The sequence below is a fragment of the Protopterus annectens genome, chromosome 3.part0, assembly GCF_019279795.1.
Source record: "Protopterus annectens isolate FY-2018-M chromosome 3.part0, PAN1.0, whole genome shotgun sequence".
NCBI classification, from domain to species: domain Eukaryota; kingdom Metazoa; phylum Chordata; order Ceratodontiformes; family Protopteridae; genus Protopterus; species Protopterus annectens.
Genome location: NC_056731.1, coordinates 656,223,025 through 656,244,170, shown reverse-complemented (window position 1 = coordinate 656,244,170; position 21,146 = coordinate 656,223,025). Strand labels below are relative to the sequence as shown.

The following is a 21,146-nucleotide window of genomic DNA, read 5'->3' as shown; positions in this document are numbered from 1 at the left end:
GAGTTTCAAAAATGACTCAGGTCTGGCGCATACAGCATATTACATTAACTAGGAAAATAAGCAGCCGTCTAGCTGCCTAAAACAAGTTACCTGAGCAATTACAGAAACAGAAATTGTTGTAGGTTTGTTTGCGCATTATTAAGGAAATGAGAGTGAAAACTGCAATTTTAATTTAACAGGAACACTGATCTAGTAATGTGGCTTGCTCAGAGTAACACAGTATGCAAGTGGAGATTGTGGGAATCATACTCAGGGCTATGAAATTCAGCTCATTATCGCCTTGTCCCCATAGCCTGCTGCAATATATTGCTCGCAGTCTGTCTATGCATTTCATATCCTAAAATATATCCAGCAGTGAAGTTTTCTCAACTGTATGTATCTATAAGAGACGCAGCAAGTAATCAATTTTCAGATTGTTGAGAATGAGATTCAGAACATCATTGCGTAGCATTCAGCTGAAAATACTAATACATCAAGAATGTCTTTTTCAGAGTAAAGGGCCTGAATTTGGAATGTGTTGTAGATTTAACAGACTAACTTCAGAAACCTATCTTTTAAAAAAAAACAACTTCTAAATAATTAAGACATTTCACTGCTCCATTTATAAACAGTTTATTTCACAAATACTGTTTGTATAGGTGTAAGTCATAAATATCAGTACTGCAGTGTAAAAGCTAATTATAAAATGAGTAGAATGAATACCACATACTATATAGTCAGCAGCATAAGCTGAATGGACCATGTAGAATGAATACTGCATACTATATAGTCAGCAGTGTAAGCTGAGTAGACCATTACCCCAGAGCAATGGCCAAGAACTCATTAATGTATCTAAAAAACATACAGATTATTAAAATCCATATTTCAGGCCATGAGGCAGCAGACTAAGGATGGGATGCTGTGGAACAAAAGGATTTTCAGGAAACCGAAGCCATGATTTGTGCCTCTTACCCCAGAATATCCATGTTTGGGTCATTATTATCTCATATTAATTTACTCCATTTTGAGGGCTATTGCCTACAGCTTACCTGCTAGATATAATGCTTGCAGTCTTCTCATCACAAAGGAATTGTTTCCTCTAACTTCCTTTTGAAAGACAAAAAGAGCTGTCAAGAAATAAGGTATTAATGAAAGTAATGACTTTATGTAATTGTTTATTTTTTTTCTGATTTACAGACATGCATCCCTTTCTTAAATGCTGAAATACCCATCTTGAAAAGATTACCATGCTGTCCTGAACAGAATAGTTGTAGTTCAGGTCTGCCTCCCTCCATAAAAAATATGGTTGTGTGTACATTACCCCCAGATTGTAAAAGAATGAGGGTGTAGCAGACAGCTCCTACCATCTTGCAATGCTACCCTGATTCTGAATTCAAGCTGTCCCCCCCCCACCTTGCATGATGTCATAGCAGAGGCAGGGCACACCTGCTTGATGCTTGTCCAGTGCTTTAACTGTGAAGTATAAACACTATACCAGGACCAGGTAATGGGATTCTGTAACAGCCCCTGATAATGAATCAGAATCTCATTACTTATTCTGTCATAGTGCAAGTACCATAGAGTCTGCCATTTTTAGGTTCATAGGTAAGTATTAGGCTAGCTGCCATTCTGGGCCATTTTAAACCTAGCCTATTTTCCTTTTGGTGCTTGAATTAACCTATCCCATGTGGTATTTTATTGCTTTTACATATCCCATGGTCGTTAATTATATATTACCCCTAGTGAGAATAACTGGGATCATACCATAGATAATTTCAGGGGACACATACATGGGATAAAGCATCTAGGAACTGTCTCTGTCCATTAGTAGTACAGGGGACAGTCCTGGGGGAAATTTTCAGTTTCCTATCCATAGGTCTAAGTTGCACTTGAATATGGACAGGGATGAACTTTGTTTTATGTGGATGAGAAGTCTGTTCCACAGCAGCAGTATCCTCTGTGAGATGTATGTGTCCCTCCAAACCATTTTGCTTGATGCCTCAGAAGAAGTATACTAGATATACGAGGCTAATGACCCATGGAGCTTTCTTAAGCCTCGCTGTTCTTCCCAAATATGTCTGACAATTTTTGGTAGCAAAGGTTATTTTAATGAGTATATGTAGGCTTGGGCATGGGTGGTCTAGCATTTACAGGCTGTCTAATTCCGATTACCCATCCACTGGTCCAAGTTATGTTTGAATTGTGTGAAGAAAGAAATCTGCTTCACCTTGATGGGACACCTTTTCCAGAGAAGAGATATTTTCCAAGACACTGTTTATGTTGCAGTCGAGGTTTATGTCCCTGAATCAGGTAATTCTGATATCTGTTTTGTGAATGTGCAGTAGGTCCACATTAGAGTGGGATCAAAGGATGCTTTTTATGCCAGGCACAGATCACCTCTCTGCAGTCTGTTGGTGACAGAGTACAGGGTTAGGACTTTGAGGTGGTCCACTTAGGATATGTTGTTAAAGCCATGTATTCTTTTTGTAAGGAACCTCTGGGAACATTGAAGTTGTTTATGCTTAGACAGGTGCATACTGAAGGGGGCATTGTACTCAGTGACTGGTCTGTCGAGAGCTGAGCGCAGTGGCAGAATAACATCACTGAACCACTTTTAAGTTGTATAACATAGAATGATTTCCTTTCTAATGCAGACACATGATGGTCAAATAATTGGTTACTGTCTACATGCATTTCTAAGTCAGCAACTGGATCTTCTCTAAGGGGTATATAAACAATGTGGAAGTTCCAAGGGTAGCAATTTTCTCAAAGGATACTATTATGCATTTCTTGGCACTGAGTTTTAGACTGTGGATCTGGGACCATCTATTAGCCAGTGGCAGTCCATCTTGGAGGGTATTTGTTTCTTCGGGAGGATTCTATGACTGCACCTAATTTGCATTCAACAACAAAAGTGATCAGCCAAAGTCCTTTGATGTTACCTTTGTGCAGTGGGATGAAAGTCACAGTCTTCCATTTGCTTGGCACAGGGCCTGTCTGGAGGCTGTGATTAAGTAGTTATTCTAGTGGCCTTGATAGGTCATGTTTCATGCTATTAAGGAAGCCTCCAGGGTATTTTTGGCAGTGTTTTTGGCTTTGGGCAGTACATCGAGGACCTGTTCCCTAGTTATAGTTGAGGGAGTTATATTCAAGTGTATTCCTGAGGAGAGTCTGTGGGGTGATGAGGGTAAAATTGGCACTAAATTTGTCAGACATTAGATGTGCTATATCTTCTGGCTCAGTTTAAGTGTCTCCATTATCAATTAGTTTGTCACATTGCTGTGTACTGCCTTTGAGGTTGCAAACATAGCTGAAGAAAACCTTTTGGATGTCTTTGGCATTGGAGGCTATCTTTACCTCAAATTTGGCTTTGGTAGACTTGACTAACCCCCTGAGTTTTCTGTTTAGATTGATGATGGAGTTTTTATCTTGGGCATTGCACTTCCTAATTTTTGTCATGATTTTTCTTTCTTTAGTTGTAGAACCTATTCATGTTGGGATTATATCAGGGTGGTATGTTTTCTGAGATTGCCCTGTGCTTATTTTGGCTAGGGACAGCTGATTTTATTCAGCTGTTTATAGGTTCATAGGAGTATGGTAGGCTAATTAACACCAGTGTCTTTATAAGCCTAGCTGCACAACCCAATGCATTTGTGTTTCGGTGCATCATGGACATTTATTAAGATGGTGTATATTAGTTAGGAAGTTTATAAAGGTTATGTGGGGGGATGTGCTAGTTATGGTATACTATGTTAGTTGGAGCACAGATTATTGTCTGCCTCTGTCTATCAGAGACGTGGGTGCCAGACCTGGAGTAAATTACAAATTTTCCATCCATTGGCCAAGGTTACAGTTAAATAGGGTTAGGGATGGAGTCTGCTTCACATGGATGGGGAGCCTGTTCCAGGGCATGAGGATCCAGTTAGACACATATCTGTCTTACCAGTATGTCCCATTTATGTCACAAGCAAAATTTAAATCCTTAGATCTAATGGTTCTGTTTCTGTTTGTTTTGCAAATGTGCAAAAGGTCTGTCAGAACTGTATCCGAGGATGCCTTATATGCCAAGCATATAGCGCCTTTCAGTAACCTCTAGGAGACTGAGTATACAGATAGGACTTTATGGTAATCCATGTAGGATGTGTTTATATCCTGGATTCTCCTTTTAAGAAACCTTTGTGAGCATTCTAGCTGTTGCATATATCTAGTCAGGTACATGCTGAAGGGGGTTTTATACTAGATGATGGGCCTGATAAGGGCCAAATAAAGTGACTTTGTTGGACCTGGATGTCATTCTCTTACTTATAAGTTGGGTGACATAGAATGATTTTCTTACTCCCCTGGCCACATATTGGTCATCAGATTACTGTCAAAATATGTTCCCAGATCACCATCTACTGGGTCAGCTTTTAGGGGTGTCTTATCCATAGAGTAATTAGCCTAGGTAGCCATTTTCCAGAAAGGCACTATATTGTATTTCTTGGTACTGAGTTTTAATCCATGACTTTGGAACCAGTTATTTGTCTTTGTTAGATCCTCTTGTGAGATGCTTGTGTCATGACGAGAATTATGATAGCTCCCAATTTGCAGTCATCTGCAAAATTGGTTAGCCTAAGATCCTTGACATTAGCCTTTACCTCTGAGAAGAAGGTGCCAAATAGGAGAGGTCACAGCATGGAGTCCTGAGGTACCCCACTGGTGATGGGACCCTTAGTACAGGTGGTCTCACCAATCCTGACTTCTGGGTTCCTGTATGTGAGCCAGTTGGCAATCCAATGAGATATGAAGGGGCTTATTCCCAGTTTGGTGAGTTTGTCAACTATATCCAAGGGTGGTATTGTATCAAGCATCTTAGCTAGGTCCAGGTAGGTGGTATACACATTTTCCCCTCATCATTGCCTTGGTGACCTTCTCAAAGATGTCCACCAGGTTTAGCAGGCAGGACCTTCCTTTGACAAAGCCACACTGGGTTGGGACCAGTGTCTAAAGGTCGACTATGTTTTGCTGTTTATTTCCATGATAATTCATTCCCTGGCTGTTCAAATTAGACTAATGGGCCTGCAGTTTTCAGGGTCATCCCTGTGAAGTGGAATAACCATTGCAGTTCTCCATTCTTATGGTAGAAAGCCTGATTTGAGGCTAATCTTGGAAAGTTATTCACATGATCCTGTTAGGTCATGTTTCAAGTAGGAGGTATCTCAGGATATTGTCAAGGCCCACTGAGGCTGTGTTTTTGGCTTTAGTGAGTGCTGTTAAGACCTGCTCCTGCTAATAGATTGGTGGGCCATTATGCTAGGAGGTATTTTAAGAGGGTAAGTGGGAGGGAGTGGGGGGTGAAGTTTGAGCTGAATTTGTCAGCCAGCAGATTCACTCTCCCAGTCTGCTCAGTGAAGGTGGCACCACTGACCACCAGTTCAGCATACTGCTATGTGCTACCTTTGATTTTATGGACATAGCTGTAGAGGGCCTTGTGGTTGTCTTTAGCCTGTGAGGCTATCTTGACCTCATAATTGGCCTTGTTGGACTTAATTAGTCTTCTTAGTTTCCTGTTTAGTTTAATTAGAGAGCTCTTGTCATTATGGGAGTTGCTTTTCCTGATTTTAGCCATGACTTTTTTTCCTTTTGTTACATACCCTATTAAAGTTAGTTTCCTGTTTAGTTTAATTAGAGAGCTCTTGTCATTATGGGAGTTGCTTTTCCTGATTTTAGCCATGACTTTTTTTCCTTTTGTTACATACCCTATTAAAGTTTGGATTACACTAATGTGGTTTGTTTTTAAGAGTTTGTTTTGGTCTTTTTTTCTAGCAGCTACAGCAGCCTCTATATAGCCATTTACATGGTTGTACAGGGTCTCTGTGAACAATTCCTTATAGGTTGCTGTGAACTCTGAGTTAGAAAGGGCATTAAATTTTAACAAACTATTGCTTACTATGATGTAGTTTGCTTTGATCCAAACTTATAAAAGGTTTGCTGGGGTTACTGAGTTGATTTTTATTTTGAAGAAGATGTGTTTCTGGTCCAGCCTCAACAGTGAGGATGTGACACTGGGGGTGGGGATGGAGGGGGGTGTAGTACTCTCCCATAATGATGAGTAGTAGGTCCAGTATGTTTGAACCTCTGGTGGGCGTGAGCGCTATCTGCTCAAGGGTATTTGTGTTAATAAAGTTCAGGAATCATTGTGCCTGCAAGTCTGAGACAGTGTATGTTTCCCAGGCTACAGACAGGCAGTTAAGATCTGTCATGAATAGGGTATTTCTTTTAATGGTGAGTGCTTCCAGTAAGTCAAGGTATGAGTTATGGATTCTTAGGACATAGAGGATGACCTATAGTTTGCTAGGATATGGTGTGGGACTTTGCCTAAGGTAACTTGCACATGGATTAACTCCAGGACACCATCTTGTTTAACCAGCCTAGAGGTATACTTAACTAATGGAGATCAAGACTCCTCCATCTTTTGCCCCTGTCTGTGTAGCTGATGGTTTAAATGTGTGGAAGGCACTGAAGCCTTGCACTGTCAGAGTACTTTCTGTGGACTAAACCATGTTTTGGTAATGATGCATATGTCTGTATTATCCAAACTGATGAGAGCTTGTAAGGTGTGGAGTTTCTTATTTAAGCTCCTAGCATTGAACAACACCTTTAAGTTTCTTTGAGTTTATTTGCTATATCAGTAAGTTTGTCAGTTTGGAATTGCCTAAAAAAGGCTCTATGGGGTGGATACAGTTTTAGCCAATATGTGGAAGCCTAAGGGGCACAGTTGCAGACCATCTTTTGCAAAGCACTTGGTTTGTTTACCATGTCCTCCCATGATGACAAATGTTGAATCCCACTGGAAAGGCAACCAGAAACTAAGCCAATTATTGAAGTCAATCATCTTTACATTGTACCGTGGCATCATTCTTGGTGAAGGTAGAATCTGCTTGACGCAATGCACATACCTGCCTGAGACACATATTTAGAGCTATAAATAATGTCTCTGTTCATATAGTCCCGGGAGGTACGTCTCAGGTCATTAACACCCACGTGGACTATGATAGAATTATATTTGTAACTTTGGTGTTGAGACTTGAGTGTGTGCAAAACTTGGTGGATCCTGGCTCCAAATAAGCAACTAAGCTCTTTTTTTCCTTTTTCAGTCCAGCGAATGGGGCATCTGTGTGTCATGCAATGAAGGTCCCCATGAAAACAATCCTGGGTAATGTGTTTGCTTGTTTTATGAGCTTTGCTCTTGGGGCTCCACTAGGTGCAGTCATATGTGTAGTGTTTGGTGTTGATTTTGCTGAGTGCTTTAGAGATTGCTGAGGATAGGCATTGCTGTTTATAGCCTTAGGAGGTCTTTGAGGTTTGAGAAGAATGCTTTTTAGTGCCTCACTGTAAGTCGGTCTATGTGTGTGGTGGAAACTGTGTGTGGAAGTATGTTTGTGTTCTTGACAACTTTGTATGTCAGATTTTTGCCTTCAGTGAACTTGTGTATGTGCACTTCTTATGTACTGTATGTAACTTATATAACTGTACGGGGTTTCTTTGAACAATTCTGCATAAGCAGTGATTTCCTCAGTGTTTAGGAAGTTTTTGACAAGGCATCACATAATGGTAGGATGTTTGCCTTAAAATAGTTCCTAAAGATTCCTGGGTTAGCTGGGGTCCAGAGTTTTATTTTTATTTCACAGGAGACAGCTTTATGGTCTGATCTGACCAGAAGGGGTAATTCACAAGAAAGAATGCAACATTTTCTCATATTTGTGAGGACCAGGCCGTGGCTGTTAGTACCCCTAGTGGATGTACAGACCAGCGGCTCCAGAGTGTTTGTAGCTACAATGTCCAAGACTCTCTGGGCCTGTATTTTTGTGGTTGTGTATGATTTATAGTGGAGTAGTTAAAGTCAACTTCAAATATGGTTTTGGGCTAAATGATGAGTGCTTCTAGCATATTTAAGTATGTGTTTTCAGTTTTGTGGGTCACAGAGGGAGACCTGTAGTTTGTAAGGATATGGTATGTGTTTGTTTTCCCTAAGGTAATTTAGATGTGAAAAAGCTCACGTGTGTCATACTCTTTGACCACCCTAGAGGTGTGATTGCTTTTGATATAAAGTGAGATACCTCCACCTTTTCTCCCTTTATGTGCAGAAGCTAGTCTAAATGTGTGGAAGGCACTATAGCTCTATGCTGCCAGGGTGCTCCTACGGCTTTAAGCCATGTCTCAGTAACTGCATAGATTTCTTCATTCTCAAAGGTAGGGAGAGCATGCAGGAAGTGCAGCTTCTTATTTAGACTCCTGCCACTGAGCAGTAACACCTTTAGATTTTCTTGGGTTGGTTTTGCAATGTCAAGGGGGTTGTCTGGTTGGGAATGCCTAATACAGGCAGTATGGGTGTGGAAGAGGATTGAGGCAACATTTTATAGAATAGCAGTGACAGGTGCAGACCATACCAGGCAAAGCAGTATGATCTGTTGGCCATATCCTCCTATGCTGAGAAATATTATACCCTGTTTGAATGACACCAAAAACTAATCCAATTATTAGTCAGTTTTTTTTTTTTTATATTGTGGTATCATCCTCGGTGAAGGCAGAATGCTGCTCAATGTTAGGCTCATACCAGCCTGGGACACACAGTCCAAGAGATCCATAATGTCTCTTGCCATATAGTCGAAGGAGGTATGTCTCAGGTCATTTATGCCCACAAGAACTATGACTGAGTCTTACTGGTACCTGAGTTCCAATAATCTGAATGCATGCATGATCTGGTGGATCCTGACCCAATAGATATCTAACCATGACTTTTTCCTTATTCAGCCTCGTGAGTAGGATATCTGTGTGTGTCTCACAATGGAGTCTCATATGACCAAAATATCGGGTTGTGTAGTGGCTTGCCTTATGGGCTTAGAATTTAAGACCCTGTGAGATGTGGCGGTATGTGTAGTGGTGGGTGCTATTTTAGTAGAGTGTGTTTGAGGTTGCTGAGGATGTTTATTGCAGTTCTAATGTCTGGGAAACCTTTGATGTTTTGTAAGATTATTTCAATGAGCCTCAGCATATGATGGTCTATGTGTCTGAATCATATCACGTGTGATGAGTATAATGTGAGTGTTACTGACAATCTGTTTGGTATTACAAGTGCTTGGGTGTGAGAGCTTTGCCTCTAGAGATATTGTATAAATATCTCTGTCACATACCATATCAGTTTGTTTGAGAATTAAATGGTTGTCTATAAAAAGAGACAATTGCTCATTGTCTCAAGACTCCCATATTCAACAAACCAGCTGCAGAGTTAGCAGTAAAGTGCACATCCATGGGTGACAATCCATATTATGGGATCTACAAGGAGATAGCACAACAGGGTTTACAGATGCCTAGCTTTGGTGCTGTAAGAATATAGGCTGTATTCAACAGTATAACGGGATAGACTCATGGGGTTGTGCTCCTCAATGTGCAAACTAGTTGCACTTTGTGCAAATAAGTATTGTGCCAACAAAGTCCTTTGAAGCCAGTCATATCCATTGCCTCTCCTATATGTAACAGCAGGAACTACAGGTATATAATCTGTCTAGTACTAGTTCTAAACTACACACTGAGCTGAGGATTCCCATAAGTGATGTTCACCAACATGGAAAAACAGCAAATACTTAGTTGGGAACTGCAGACACTGAGACCTTTAATAAAACAATAAAAAGTATAAAAAATGTAATAAAACAGCACAATACGATTAAGCGCTTTTCATCTATTTAGTAACTAGACTTCATCCGATAACATTGAATAAATCACATTTTACTTATATACTCTCTCCCCACCCTAATTTTTAATTGCTTAATGACTGACAAATTACACAATACTTTCCAATGCAAAGTGCACTGAAATGCTGGAATACGTGTAATAGAACTTTATGCTGCCCAATTCCTAAAATTCTATTTGTCATATAAGTGCTAAAGAGGTACATAATAAATGCTTCCAAAATTCACATTTGGTTTTACATACCAAAATATTATAAAATTGTGGTAAATAGTAAATTATAATAGTAAATTAAAATAAGTACTTCTACCAAGAGCGCACTCTGATCAAACCAAAGACAAAAATGTAAATAACCGTATATATATCCACATATGTTCACATTTTGTTTTTGTGTGTATTTTATAGATGTTTTTTATGTGTGCTTATAACTTTCCTCGATGCCTGGTGGTTACTGAATAATACTTAATACCACAAATGGTATAAAAATAATGAGACTGAGGAAGAAATCAATATACTCAAGACTACTTACTATTTATCTGGTTAAATACTTCAGTCTTAAAAGGCACTGAATAGAGCATGTTTCATTTAGGCCTGGATGGTGGCAGGCATCTAAGTAGATTTGCCACATAAGTTCCAGCCTCCCTAATAGTAAGGACCTTGGACCACCCCATATATCTTTCATGGTGTGGTCTATGACTCTAAATTTAAAATTGTGCGTAGGGTACAACTTAACATGATTCGCTAAAGCATTTTCAGTTTTTCCTTTCCTGATGTTGTATGTATGCTCATATACTCGCTCCCTCAGTTTACGGTCAGTCTTCCCAATGTAAAATGTGGGGCACAGTTGGCATTGGGCTAGATAGACCACAAATGTGGAATTGCAGTTAAATCTACCAGATATTGTGGTGAAATGTCCCTCCCTGATGTTGAAGGTATAGCCTATGTCCATGAATTTACAAAAATTACAGGATTCACATTTTGTCATACCAGTATGCATTATTAGACTATTGTGACAGGATTCAAGTAGATTTTTGAGGTTATTCTCTCTCCTGAATGTGAAAGAAGGAGTACCCCCTATTTTTTCATGGAGACTAGAGCAGTTGCTGAACAGACTCCAGTTTTTTCTAATTATAGCTTGTATATCTCTGCTTCCTGTACTAAATGTTAGTATGAAGCTGACTGGAGATATATTTTGATTTTGTCTAGTCAGACTAGTCTCATCCATTAAGTCTCCTTGTCTACTCAGGGCTGAAGCCCCTCCTAATAATGAAGTATATATCCCATTGTTCCTTTTGTTGACGTTACCTTCGCAGTGATTTCCAAATAAAGTTTGTCAGGGTAACCCCTTATGGTAAACATTTTACCAATTTTTCACATTCTTTTATGAAATCACTCTCAACTGTCACCATCTTAGCAGCGCGGACTAATTGGCCCTTTATTACTGACTTTTTTGATGGAAAGGGTGTGAGCTATCATAGTGTAAATATGTGTTTGAAAATGTGCTCTTCCTATGTATCTTAGAAGTAAGTCGACTCTGGGCCCTATCTTTTACTAATTCGATGTCTAAATATACAGTTTTACTGGGGTGAAATGTGTATGCGAACTCCAAAAAATCAGTAGTTTGATTTAGGTATTTAACAAATTCATCCACTTCGTCTGGGTTGCCTTTATGTATGACAAAAATGTCATCCAAGTAACGGGTGTAGAAGTAAATCCATTTGCATAGGTTATCCTTCTTGAAAATGTACTCCTTTTCCCAGTATGCCATAACTGTATTTGCAAAGCTGGCCCCAAATCGGGACCCCATAGCTACCCCAATGTTTTGCAAATAAAAGTTGTTGTCAAATAGAAAGTAATTGTTGGTTAAGATTATATCCAACGATGTACTCACTAACCTAATTTCAGTCATAGGGGCCCTTTTTCCCCTAAAGATCAGCCAATCAATTCAATACCCTCCATCTGTGGAATTGAATTATACAGAGCCATTACATCAATCGTTAGGAAGTTAAAATCTCCCTGGTATGGTAATTTGTCTAATTTAGATAGGAAAGTCCAAGAGTCCTTACATATCTGACCCTCGTCTTTTAGGAATTCATTATACTGTCTACTACCTTTGCTATAGGGTAAGTGATGCTTTGTCAAGCATCCACTAGTGGCCTCATAGGTGAATCAGCCAAAGATTTGTGAATTTTAGAGACACCAAATAATACTGGTGTTCTAGGGGGCCAGCATTGTTAAGTAATTCAACAAAGACATATTGACTAGTTGTTCTATAAATAGGTCGTTTAAACAGTCTCTTATTTCTTTATATGCTATGTTGACTTCATTTAGGCTGACTAAACATAGGTGTCCGTGTTCAATAATTTATTCATTTTCTGAGCATACAAAACATTGCTCATTATAGCTAACCCTCCCCCTTTATCTGGTTTCATAGTTTTGACTGGTAGTTTCCTAAATTCCATAAAGACATCCCAGTCCTCTCTTGTTGTGTTCTTCTTATGTTTTAATTTACCAGATAATGCATTTCTCAAGTCAATTTTACACGTTTTCAAATGTTGAAATTATTGGATGACCTGGAGGATTAAAGGTACTATCTAAATGGTATTCTGGGGTGGGTCTCTGTTCTGTATTAAAAAATACCTGTAGGTTTAATTTCCTGATGAACAGCTTAAAGTCAATAATAGTTTTTACAAAGTCAACGGGTTCCGATGGCACAAAAGGTAATCCTTTTGCTAACATTTCTACTAACCTAGGGTCCACATCAAACTCAGTAAAGTTGTAAATGTTGAAATCTGTATTTGTGTTAGTGACTTATTTGAGTATATTTTTAATCTGCTTATTGGATTCCGTGTCCTTATTTCCCTAGACACCACTGTCATGTACAGTCATAACCAGATAGGCCTGCCCTGCATACAATTATCACAAAGGGTATTTGGACTTACATCTAAAAAATGCCCAACCAACATTTCAGTATTGCTGTTTGATTCACAATTAGTTACACACAAAGATTCACTAAGCTTAGACATCAAAACACAACTCGAAGTAAAATTTTGATTTTGAACCTCTTGATACGGTATCATAGGTGCTGAATTGTTATGCTCAACCCCCTCCCTCAGTCCAACCTCGTTCACTTTCCTGATAGAATTTAATAAGACGGAGTTTCTAGTGTCCTTACCGTTTCCTATATAACATAAGTCTACATCAAGTCTATCCCGTTTCACTATTTTTGTATGTGTCAAGTTCAAATAAAGTACGCAGTCTTAAGTCAATGGGCTAGTTGACAACATTGAAGGTTACCTTTTCTTTTGGTTATTGTTCCCATTCTTTTGGTGACATCTTCCTTGGCGGGTCTCTCGCTCAGTCGGTTGTTTGTTTCCACTGACTTGGTGAAAATCCTGTGAGTTGGTGGCTATTTCTGTTTCATTAAAATCATCCAGTTGGTTAAGTCGATGGCCAGTTGTTAACAAAGGGGGATTTTGTAGCTTGTTTACATTTCTTGAATCTGTTTGCTGCCTTAGTTGTATGACGCTAGTATGGACTGAACCAGTCTGCCCCTGAGATGTAGGAGGAGGGGAGTAGGCAGTACCATTGGCATATGTGTTCATATCATGTTCTAATTTTTTCACTTTGGTGATTTTTAACTTTTCAGTGTGCTTATCAATACTTTCAAAGCACTTCTTATAATCATATTTGTAGCGCATTTGAAAACATGTGAAATTGACTTGAGAAATTTATTATCTGGTAAATTAAAACATAAGAAGAACACAACAAGAGAGGACTGGGGTGCCTTTATGGAATTTAGGAAACTACCAGTCAAAACTATGAAACCAGATAAAGGGGGAGGGTTAGTTATAATGAGCAATAATTTGTATGCTCAGAAAATGAATAAATTATTGAACATGGGCACCTATGTTTTAGTCAGCCTAAATGAAGTCAACATAGCATATAAGAGACTGTTTAAACGACCTATTTATTGAACAACTAGTCGATATGCCTTTGTTGAAATACTTAACAATGCTGGCCCCTAGAACACCAGTATTATTTGGTGTCCCTAAAATTCACAAATCTTTGGCTGATCCATCTATGAGGCCACTAGTGGATGCTCGACAAAGCATCACTTACCCTATAGCAAAGATAGTAGACAGTATAATGAAAAAATACCTAAAAGATGAGGGTCAGATATGTAAGGACTCTTGGACTTTCCTATCTAAATTAGACAAATTACCATACCAGTGAGATTTTAACTTCCTAACGATTGATGTAATGGCTCTATATACTTCAATTCCACAGATGGAGGGTATTGAATTGATTGGCTGTTCTTTAGGGGAAAGGGGGCCCCTATGACTGAAATTAGGTTAGTGAGTACTTTGTTGGATATAATCTTAACAACAATCACTTTCTATTTGACAATAACTTTTACTTGCAAAAACTGGGGTAGCTATGGGGTCCCCATGTGGGGCCAGATTTGAAAACACAGTTATGGCATACTGGGAAAAGGAGTGCATTTTCAAGAAGGATAACCTATGCAAATGGATTTACTTCTACATCCTTTACTTGGACGACATTTTTGTCATACATAAGGGCAACATGGACAAAGTGGGTGAATTTGTTAAATACCTAAATCAAACTACTGATTTTTTGGAGTTCATATACACATTTCACCCCAGTGAAAATGTATATTTAGACATTGAATTAGTAAAAGATAGGGCCCAGAGGCGACTGACTTCTAGGATACATAGGAAGAGCACATTTTCAAACACATATTTACACTATGATAGCTCACACCCAGTCTATCAAAAAAAGTCAGTAATAAAGGGCCAATTAGTCTGGGCTGCTAAGATGGTGACAGTTGAGAGTGATTTCATAAAAGAATGTGAAAAAATTGGTAAAATGTTTACCATAAGGGGTTACCCTGACGAACTTATTTTGGAATTCACTGCTGAGGTCCTCAACAAAAGGACCAATGGGATATATACCTCATTATCAGGAGGGTCCTCAGCCTCGAGTAGACAAGGAGACTTAATGGATGAGACTAGTCAGACTAGACAAAATTAAAATATATCTCCAATCAGGTTCATACTAACGTTTAGTATAGGAAGCAGAGATACACAAGTTATAATTAGGAAAAACTGGAGTCTGTTCAGCAATGACTCTAGTCTCCATGAGAAAACAGGGTGTACTCCTTCTTTCGCATTCAGGAGGGGGAACAACTTCAAAAATTGACTTGAATCCTGTCACAAGAGTCTAATAAGGCTTCCTGGTATGACAAAATGTGAATCCTGTCATTTTTGTAAATTCATGGACATAGGCTATACCTTCAACATCAAGGACAGACATTTCACCACAATATCTGGTAGATTTTACTGCAGTTCCACATTTGTGGTCTATCTAGCCCAATGCCAACTGTGCTCCACATTTTACATTGGGAAGACTGACCGTAAACTGAGGGAGTGAGTATATGAGCATACATACAACATCAGGAAAGGAAAAACTGAAAATGCTTTAGCGAATCATGTTAAGTTGTACCCTACACACAATTTTAAATTTAGAGTCATAGACCACACCATGAAAGATATAAGGGGTGGTCCAAGGTCCTTACTATTAGGGAGGCTGGAACTTATGTGGCAAATCTACTTAGATGCCTGTCACCATCCAGGCCTAAATGAAACATGCTCTGTTCAGTGCCTTTTAAGACTGAAGTATTTAACCAGATAAATAGTAAGTAGTCTTGAGTATATTGATTTCTTCCTCAGTCTCATTATTTTTATACCATTTGTGGTATTAAGTATTATTCAGTAACCACCAGGCATCGAGGAAAGTTATAAGCACACATAAAAAACATCTATAAAATACACACAAAAACAAAATGTGAACATATGTGGGTATATATACGATTATTTACATTTTTGTCTTTGGTTTGATCAGAGTGCGCTCTTGGTAGAAGTACTTATTTTAATTTACTATTTTTTATTATAATTTACTATTTACCACAATTTTATAATATTTTGGTATATTAAACCAAATGTGAATTTTGGAAGCATTTATTATGTACCTCTTTAGCACTTATATGACAAATAGAATTTTAGGAAATGGGCAGCATAAAGTTCTATTACACGTATTCCAGCATTTCAGTGCACTTTGCATTTGAAATTATTGTGTAATTTGTCAGTCATTAAGCAATCAAGAATTAGGGTGGGGAGAGAGTATATAAGTAAAATGTGATTTATTCAATGTTATTGGATGAAGTCTAGTTACTAAATAGATGAAAAGCGCTTAATCGTATTGTGCTGTTTTATTACATTTTTTATACTTTTTATTGTTTTATTAAAGGTCTCAGTGTCTGCAGTTCCCGACTCCGTATTTGTTGTTTTTCCAAGTTGGTTGTGCCATTTCTTTTTGATGATCACCAACATGCCATCTTTATTTCAGCCACAATATTGCATCTCTGACATGGAAAACGTTGTTAACCATGAGGTATTCTGGTTAAAAGTACAATGCTGACGTGTTATGCAACAAAAGCGCAATTCAAATTTAAAAAATGTGCTTTGGAACTATCCTCTGTGTATCAAGGGGGTGATTCATACTATAGCTCACAACCTCATGGACAGATCCCAAAATAATCACATACAAATAGGGACACCTTTTAAACTATCAATGCTATTAACTGCAGGAGATGTCAAAATAAGAAAATGTGAATTAACATGCATTGTTTGAAGTAAAAGAAGTATGTAGTTAAGCAGTGTAGTCCACCACCTTTTTCTCAAACTCACCATTTTTAAGAGAAATTAGGAGAAACAGAGCAAATTTTCTTTGTAAAAGTTAGGGCTATCCCTGAAAATAAGGAACATTTGACATGTATGGCTCATCCATAATGACAGTCTGCATGTGTATGGTCCTTGGCCAGCACACCTCATCATTAATTCTGCCAGGGACCATCGCCACCTGTATATTGGAACTGGTACTGCAGGTACCAAAGTACAGCTGGAGCACACTACACCACCTAGCCACGTTACCTTCAATGGGCTACCATATCACTTTACATTGCTATTCAATGCAAATGGAATATTTGAATTTATATTGTCCAGTTTCAGAAGTATCATTGCTTTATATCCATTTTCTTTTCCCATTGCATTTCTTATATTGCTGCAAAGGATTTAAAAAAAAAATCAAGATTAAAATGTGTTGTTTAATTTTAACTCTACTGTTCTTCATTTTTGTCTATAACTCCACCAACAAAATAACATCAGAGTAAGCATATACAATGATTTACATATCATTGCAGTATATTTTGGGAAATTACAAATAATGTACCTATTTAGAAGAGACACTTACTTACATTGTGGTTTGACTACTACATAATCATGTGTTAACTTTTAATGGGAGGGAGTACGCCTACAGCAATAAGTTGATAGCATATCTTTCCAAGACTTAAGAAACTATTGCTGATGCATTTAACGTGGAACTATAATTGTGTATATATATTAATTTAGGTGGTAAGGCATTATGGGTTTAGATTTTCATCTCTGAGGAAAAAAAGAAATATAGGGGGCCATCCTTGTCACAAAATGCAACAGCACACTTTCTGCATCAAATATTGAATGATTTGGTAGTTTATCTGGTAAGGAGGTTATATCTATATATCTAACTCCAAACCTGCATTATTTAACAGTTGCTTAAGTACATGACCAATACACTTTAAGTACTCTGGCACAATGAGCCCAGTTCATATGCTGGAAACTGTCTAGTGCTCCAGTCATCCTCAAGCAACATACCAGCTTCAGAATGTCCAGAGCCCTTTTCACAGAATCAAGAGCAGTGTGAATACTTGTGATGCTACCACACGTATAAGTGATTTTAGTATTTTGTGCAAAAGCTACATCTTGAGATGTAAGTTATGATGTACAGAAGTGACTTTCCATAAGTATAACATCACAGATTTTTATATATGGTTGAGAAAACTTCATGTCAGGATTTAAGATATTTTTTGCATGTATCATTTGTACACGAGCATGGTCACTTACCTGTAGAAATTATACAAATTAAGTTTTCTTCTTCATGACCTAAAATTCTGGGAATTATATGCACTATTAAGTATCATTTAAGTTAAAACAGATTTTAGTGCCAAATGTTCAGCAAAGCAAAGTTATGATGAACGTCTGTTCTAGCTTAAAATCTCAAATTCTAAATTCTGGAATTTGTCAATATTTTCACAGAAAAATGGAAAATCAGAGATCTTGGACATAAGAATGACAATCTGGATGTGAACAGTTTAAATAGTCTGCATATTTAAGTGGATGCTTAGATACAACATAGATGTAACAGTTTAGCAGCATGAAGCAGCTGACCACCTCACTGCCTGAATCAGCAGAAACATAACCAACATTATTAAAACTGAATTTATGACTAAGTAATGTATGTCTGTATAAGAACTTGAGAAAAATTAGAAGCAGTTTTTTGTGATCTAGTTCTGCTTTTGCTTGTGGTTATAATATCATGTTATGTTTTTTTTCCCCTCGGATTCAAGAAAAGCTGCTTTTGGAGTTGAAAACCATCAGATTATTATTAAAAAGTATCAAGCAGTGAAGGAGGGAAAAGTTTCTTCACATTAATTTTAATTAGACCACATTTATACTTCTACAGTGTTGCAGGATTTGGATAATATGAAGAAACGTAAACCATTATATGATAGCTCACAACAGGGTATTTAATCTACGAGCACACCTTTATTGCTATATATACATCTGCAACATGATAACTGTGCATATCAAAGTAATTACATACCCTGGACAGAATTATCACACTTGTATAGTAAGCATTACATCAACACAAAGAGTAAAACTCAGATACATACAGATTTGTGATTATTGGAAATAAATCATGATAATCGGTGATAGTTATATTAATGTATAAGTGTTTTTCAAATGTCTGTTTTTTTATCTAACCAAATTAACTTTGTTTTGTTTTATTCTCTCTGTCTTTAGTCGCCACCTAAAGGCGCCACTATCCCTTATCGTCCAAAGCCTGCCTCTGCACACATCATTTTTGCAGGTGGCCAGGTAAGAGCAGACACCATTTTGGCTTCTGCAGGAAACCACGCCGTCTTGGCCCAGCCGCAGCCAGCACCTGTTAGTTTCCCAATTTTTATTCTGTCTTCTTTATTGTATAGTATTGCTGTGTATAATATAGAGCTGTTAAAGTAGTCTGTGCTAATGCCTTTAATATCAAGGAGGAACAACACCAAGAAACTAAAAATAGTGATACTTACGCTCTACTGTATGATATAATTTCCTTAATTTTCTTGTTTCTGCAATTTCATGAACTTCTTGACACAGAATTAAATTAAAGGCAGATTTCCCAGAATGTTCCTTATTTCACTGTTGGTTTCTTGACACAACTGTGATAGATCACTATTAGTAGTGACTTTAAGGTAAAACATGGCATTTCACAGCCTTAAATGCAGTGAAAAGCACCTTTGTTAAAGCATAACAGTGATATGCAATTCTAGTTTTAATTTTAACTTTCAAAATATAGTACAATATGCTTCTTGTGGAATCCATTATCAGTCACTATATAGAAATGATGAATTATACTGCTGACTAGAACAAGCTATATGTCCATGCTTCTCTATGTTACCAAGCCGAAATGTTTCCCATGACAATGATGCAATGTAAAATACCAGGCCAGAAGCATCTTAAAAAAGAGAGCACACAGAGGTTTATCAACAAATCACTATATGAAGTGTACGTGTATGTAGCTCCAGTCTACTTCAGAAAAGTAACTTCCATATGTACAAACATACATACATACATACATATATGCATATAATATATGCATCTGTATGTTTGTGTCCGTGTGTATATGTATTAAACATTCATTATGTGTGCATTGGGCACAAGGAGGTTTAAAATAGCAGAAACCTGCAAAGATCTCAGGTTTATTCAGTATTCTAGATCCTGTTCTACTATACATCATGATCTAGTGATATGTTTCTTTCAGTTATCATTTGTTATGTTTAGTGAACCCTTTTTTCTCATTAGAATGAACATTTTGAGGTCCGCAGTAAGTTCCTGGCAGGATCTTGGAATGATGCTTTGGTTTTGAAAGTGAACCGAGGGATCAGTTTTATATGTGATTGTATTCCATTTTCCAGTTTGTTATGAAGTTATTCTGAAATAATTAAAAGAAAGAAAGATGGATCCACTGCTAAGCATAGGTGGACAGTGTTGCTCTGTCAGCATGATGTTTAGTGGATGCAGAAATGGCAAGTCATTCATGAAACTTGGAGCTATTTGCTTTCAGACTAATCTCAGCAACTTAAAGAAATTCTATCTTTTGTTGCATGACATGTTATTTTTGAGGCAAAACTATATACACGTTGATATTTATTTACTTACTAAAGTCAAAATGTGTTACCCTTATTCTACTAAAGTGGTGTGGCTGAAAGCAGAACTGATACAACCACAACAGTTGTTGGTGAAGGTAAGGCTATACACTTCACTACAGAGGAATTTTGCTTGCTTGTTTGCAAGTATCATTGGCCTATTTTACAGTGCAGTGTAATTGTAGCTTCATACCACCTTCTTTATTACTTTAGAAATGTTGTGCTTAAGAATTACTCCATACTACTGTTAGTGGGCATGGCTAGCAGTGCATCTAAAATGTGTATGAGTTATTCTAGCACTTACAACAACAATAACAAGATGAGACAGTTATAATACAAAATGTCCATGACACTATTTTATGTTTAAAGTGTTGTTCCTCTTTTTTCTATAGGGGTTGAATGATACCATGTAAGGGGTAGAGAGGGACAAAGTGTTTGCCCTAATGCTGTTCGTAGTTGCTATTTTTTTAAAAAAGACCATTTTTAAAAGAAGTATGTACACTATGCATTGCTGTGAAACTAGTTCTGATTAGTTTAATCTCTCCTGTTCATGATAAACATGTCATTACAGCATTGTTGATGTTTTCATAGACAGTTCTTTTCTTCCATTGTAGAAAGAGGGTTTAAAGGACAGGACTTCAAATTGTGCGTCCTTTTGATATTTTAAGCAAAATTTCCCATTAAATGATTGTTGCATATCTAAGAGCTATTTCTATGAATTAATCTAGCACAACTATTTTTTAAACCAAAAATCTGTACCAAATAAAATCCCATTCACCCAGTGGTGCATTTAGAATGCCTATGACACAACTTGAATACTGTCCATAAAGCTTCAGTCATTTTACCATTATTGTAAACCAAGTAAGTATTCCCCAAAACAAGCTGTTCTTCTTTATGTCAAGACATGAATATTTATGGATATATGTACCTTTATCTAATAATAACCAAGCCAGACTGGGTTTTAGTACTGATAAGTGCCAACAGTGCAAGAAAGTTCTGTTTGACTTAACAGGAAAATCTGACCCTGGTCAGTTTCAACAACAGCCTTAGCTGTAAGCGT

The 21,146-nt window shown here is 37.6% G+C and overlaps 1 protein-coding gene across 16 annotated transcripts in view; it reads left to right on the top strand.

Moving 5' to 3' along the window:
• Positions 1 to 21,146, top strand: part of LOC122796513 (poly(rC)-binding protein 3-like) — an 819,027-nt gene that overhangs the window by 667,153 nt on the left and 130,728 nt on the right. For 12 of the 16 annotated variants that reach the window (XM_044065073.1, XM_044065070.1, XM_044065065.1 and 9 more), the window contains one exon: positions 18,687 to 18,830. In XM_044065073.1, coding sequence (XP_043921008.1) covers positions 18,687 to 18,830 — 144 coding nt within the window. The remainder of the gene's footprint in view (positions 1 to 18,686; positions 18,831 to 21,146) is intronic. The other 4 variants (XM_044065072.1, XM_044065067.1, XM_044065071.1 and 1 more) reach the window with 1 other exon arrangement.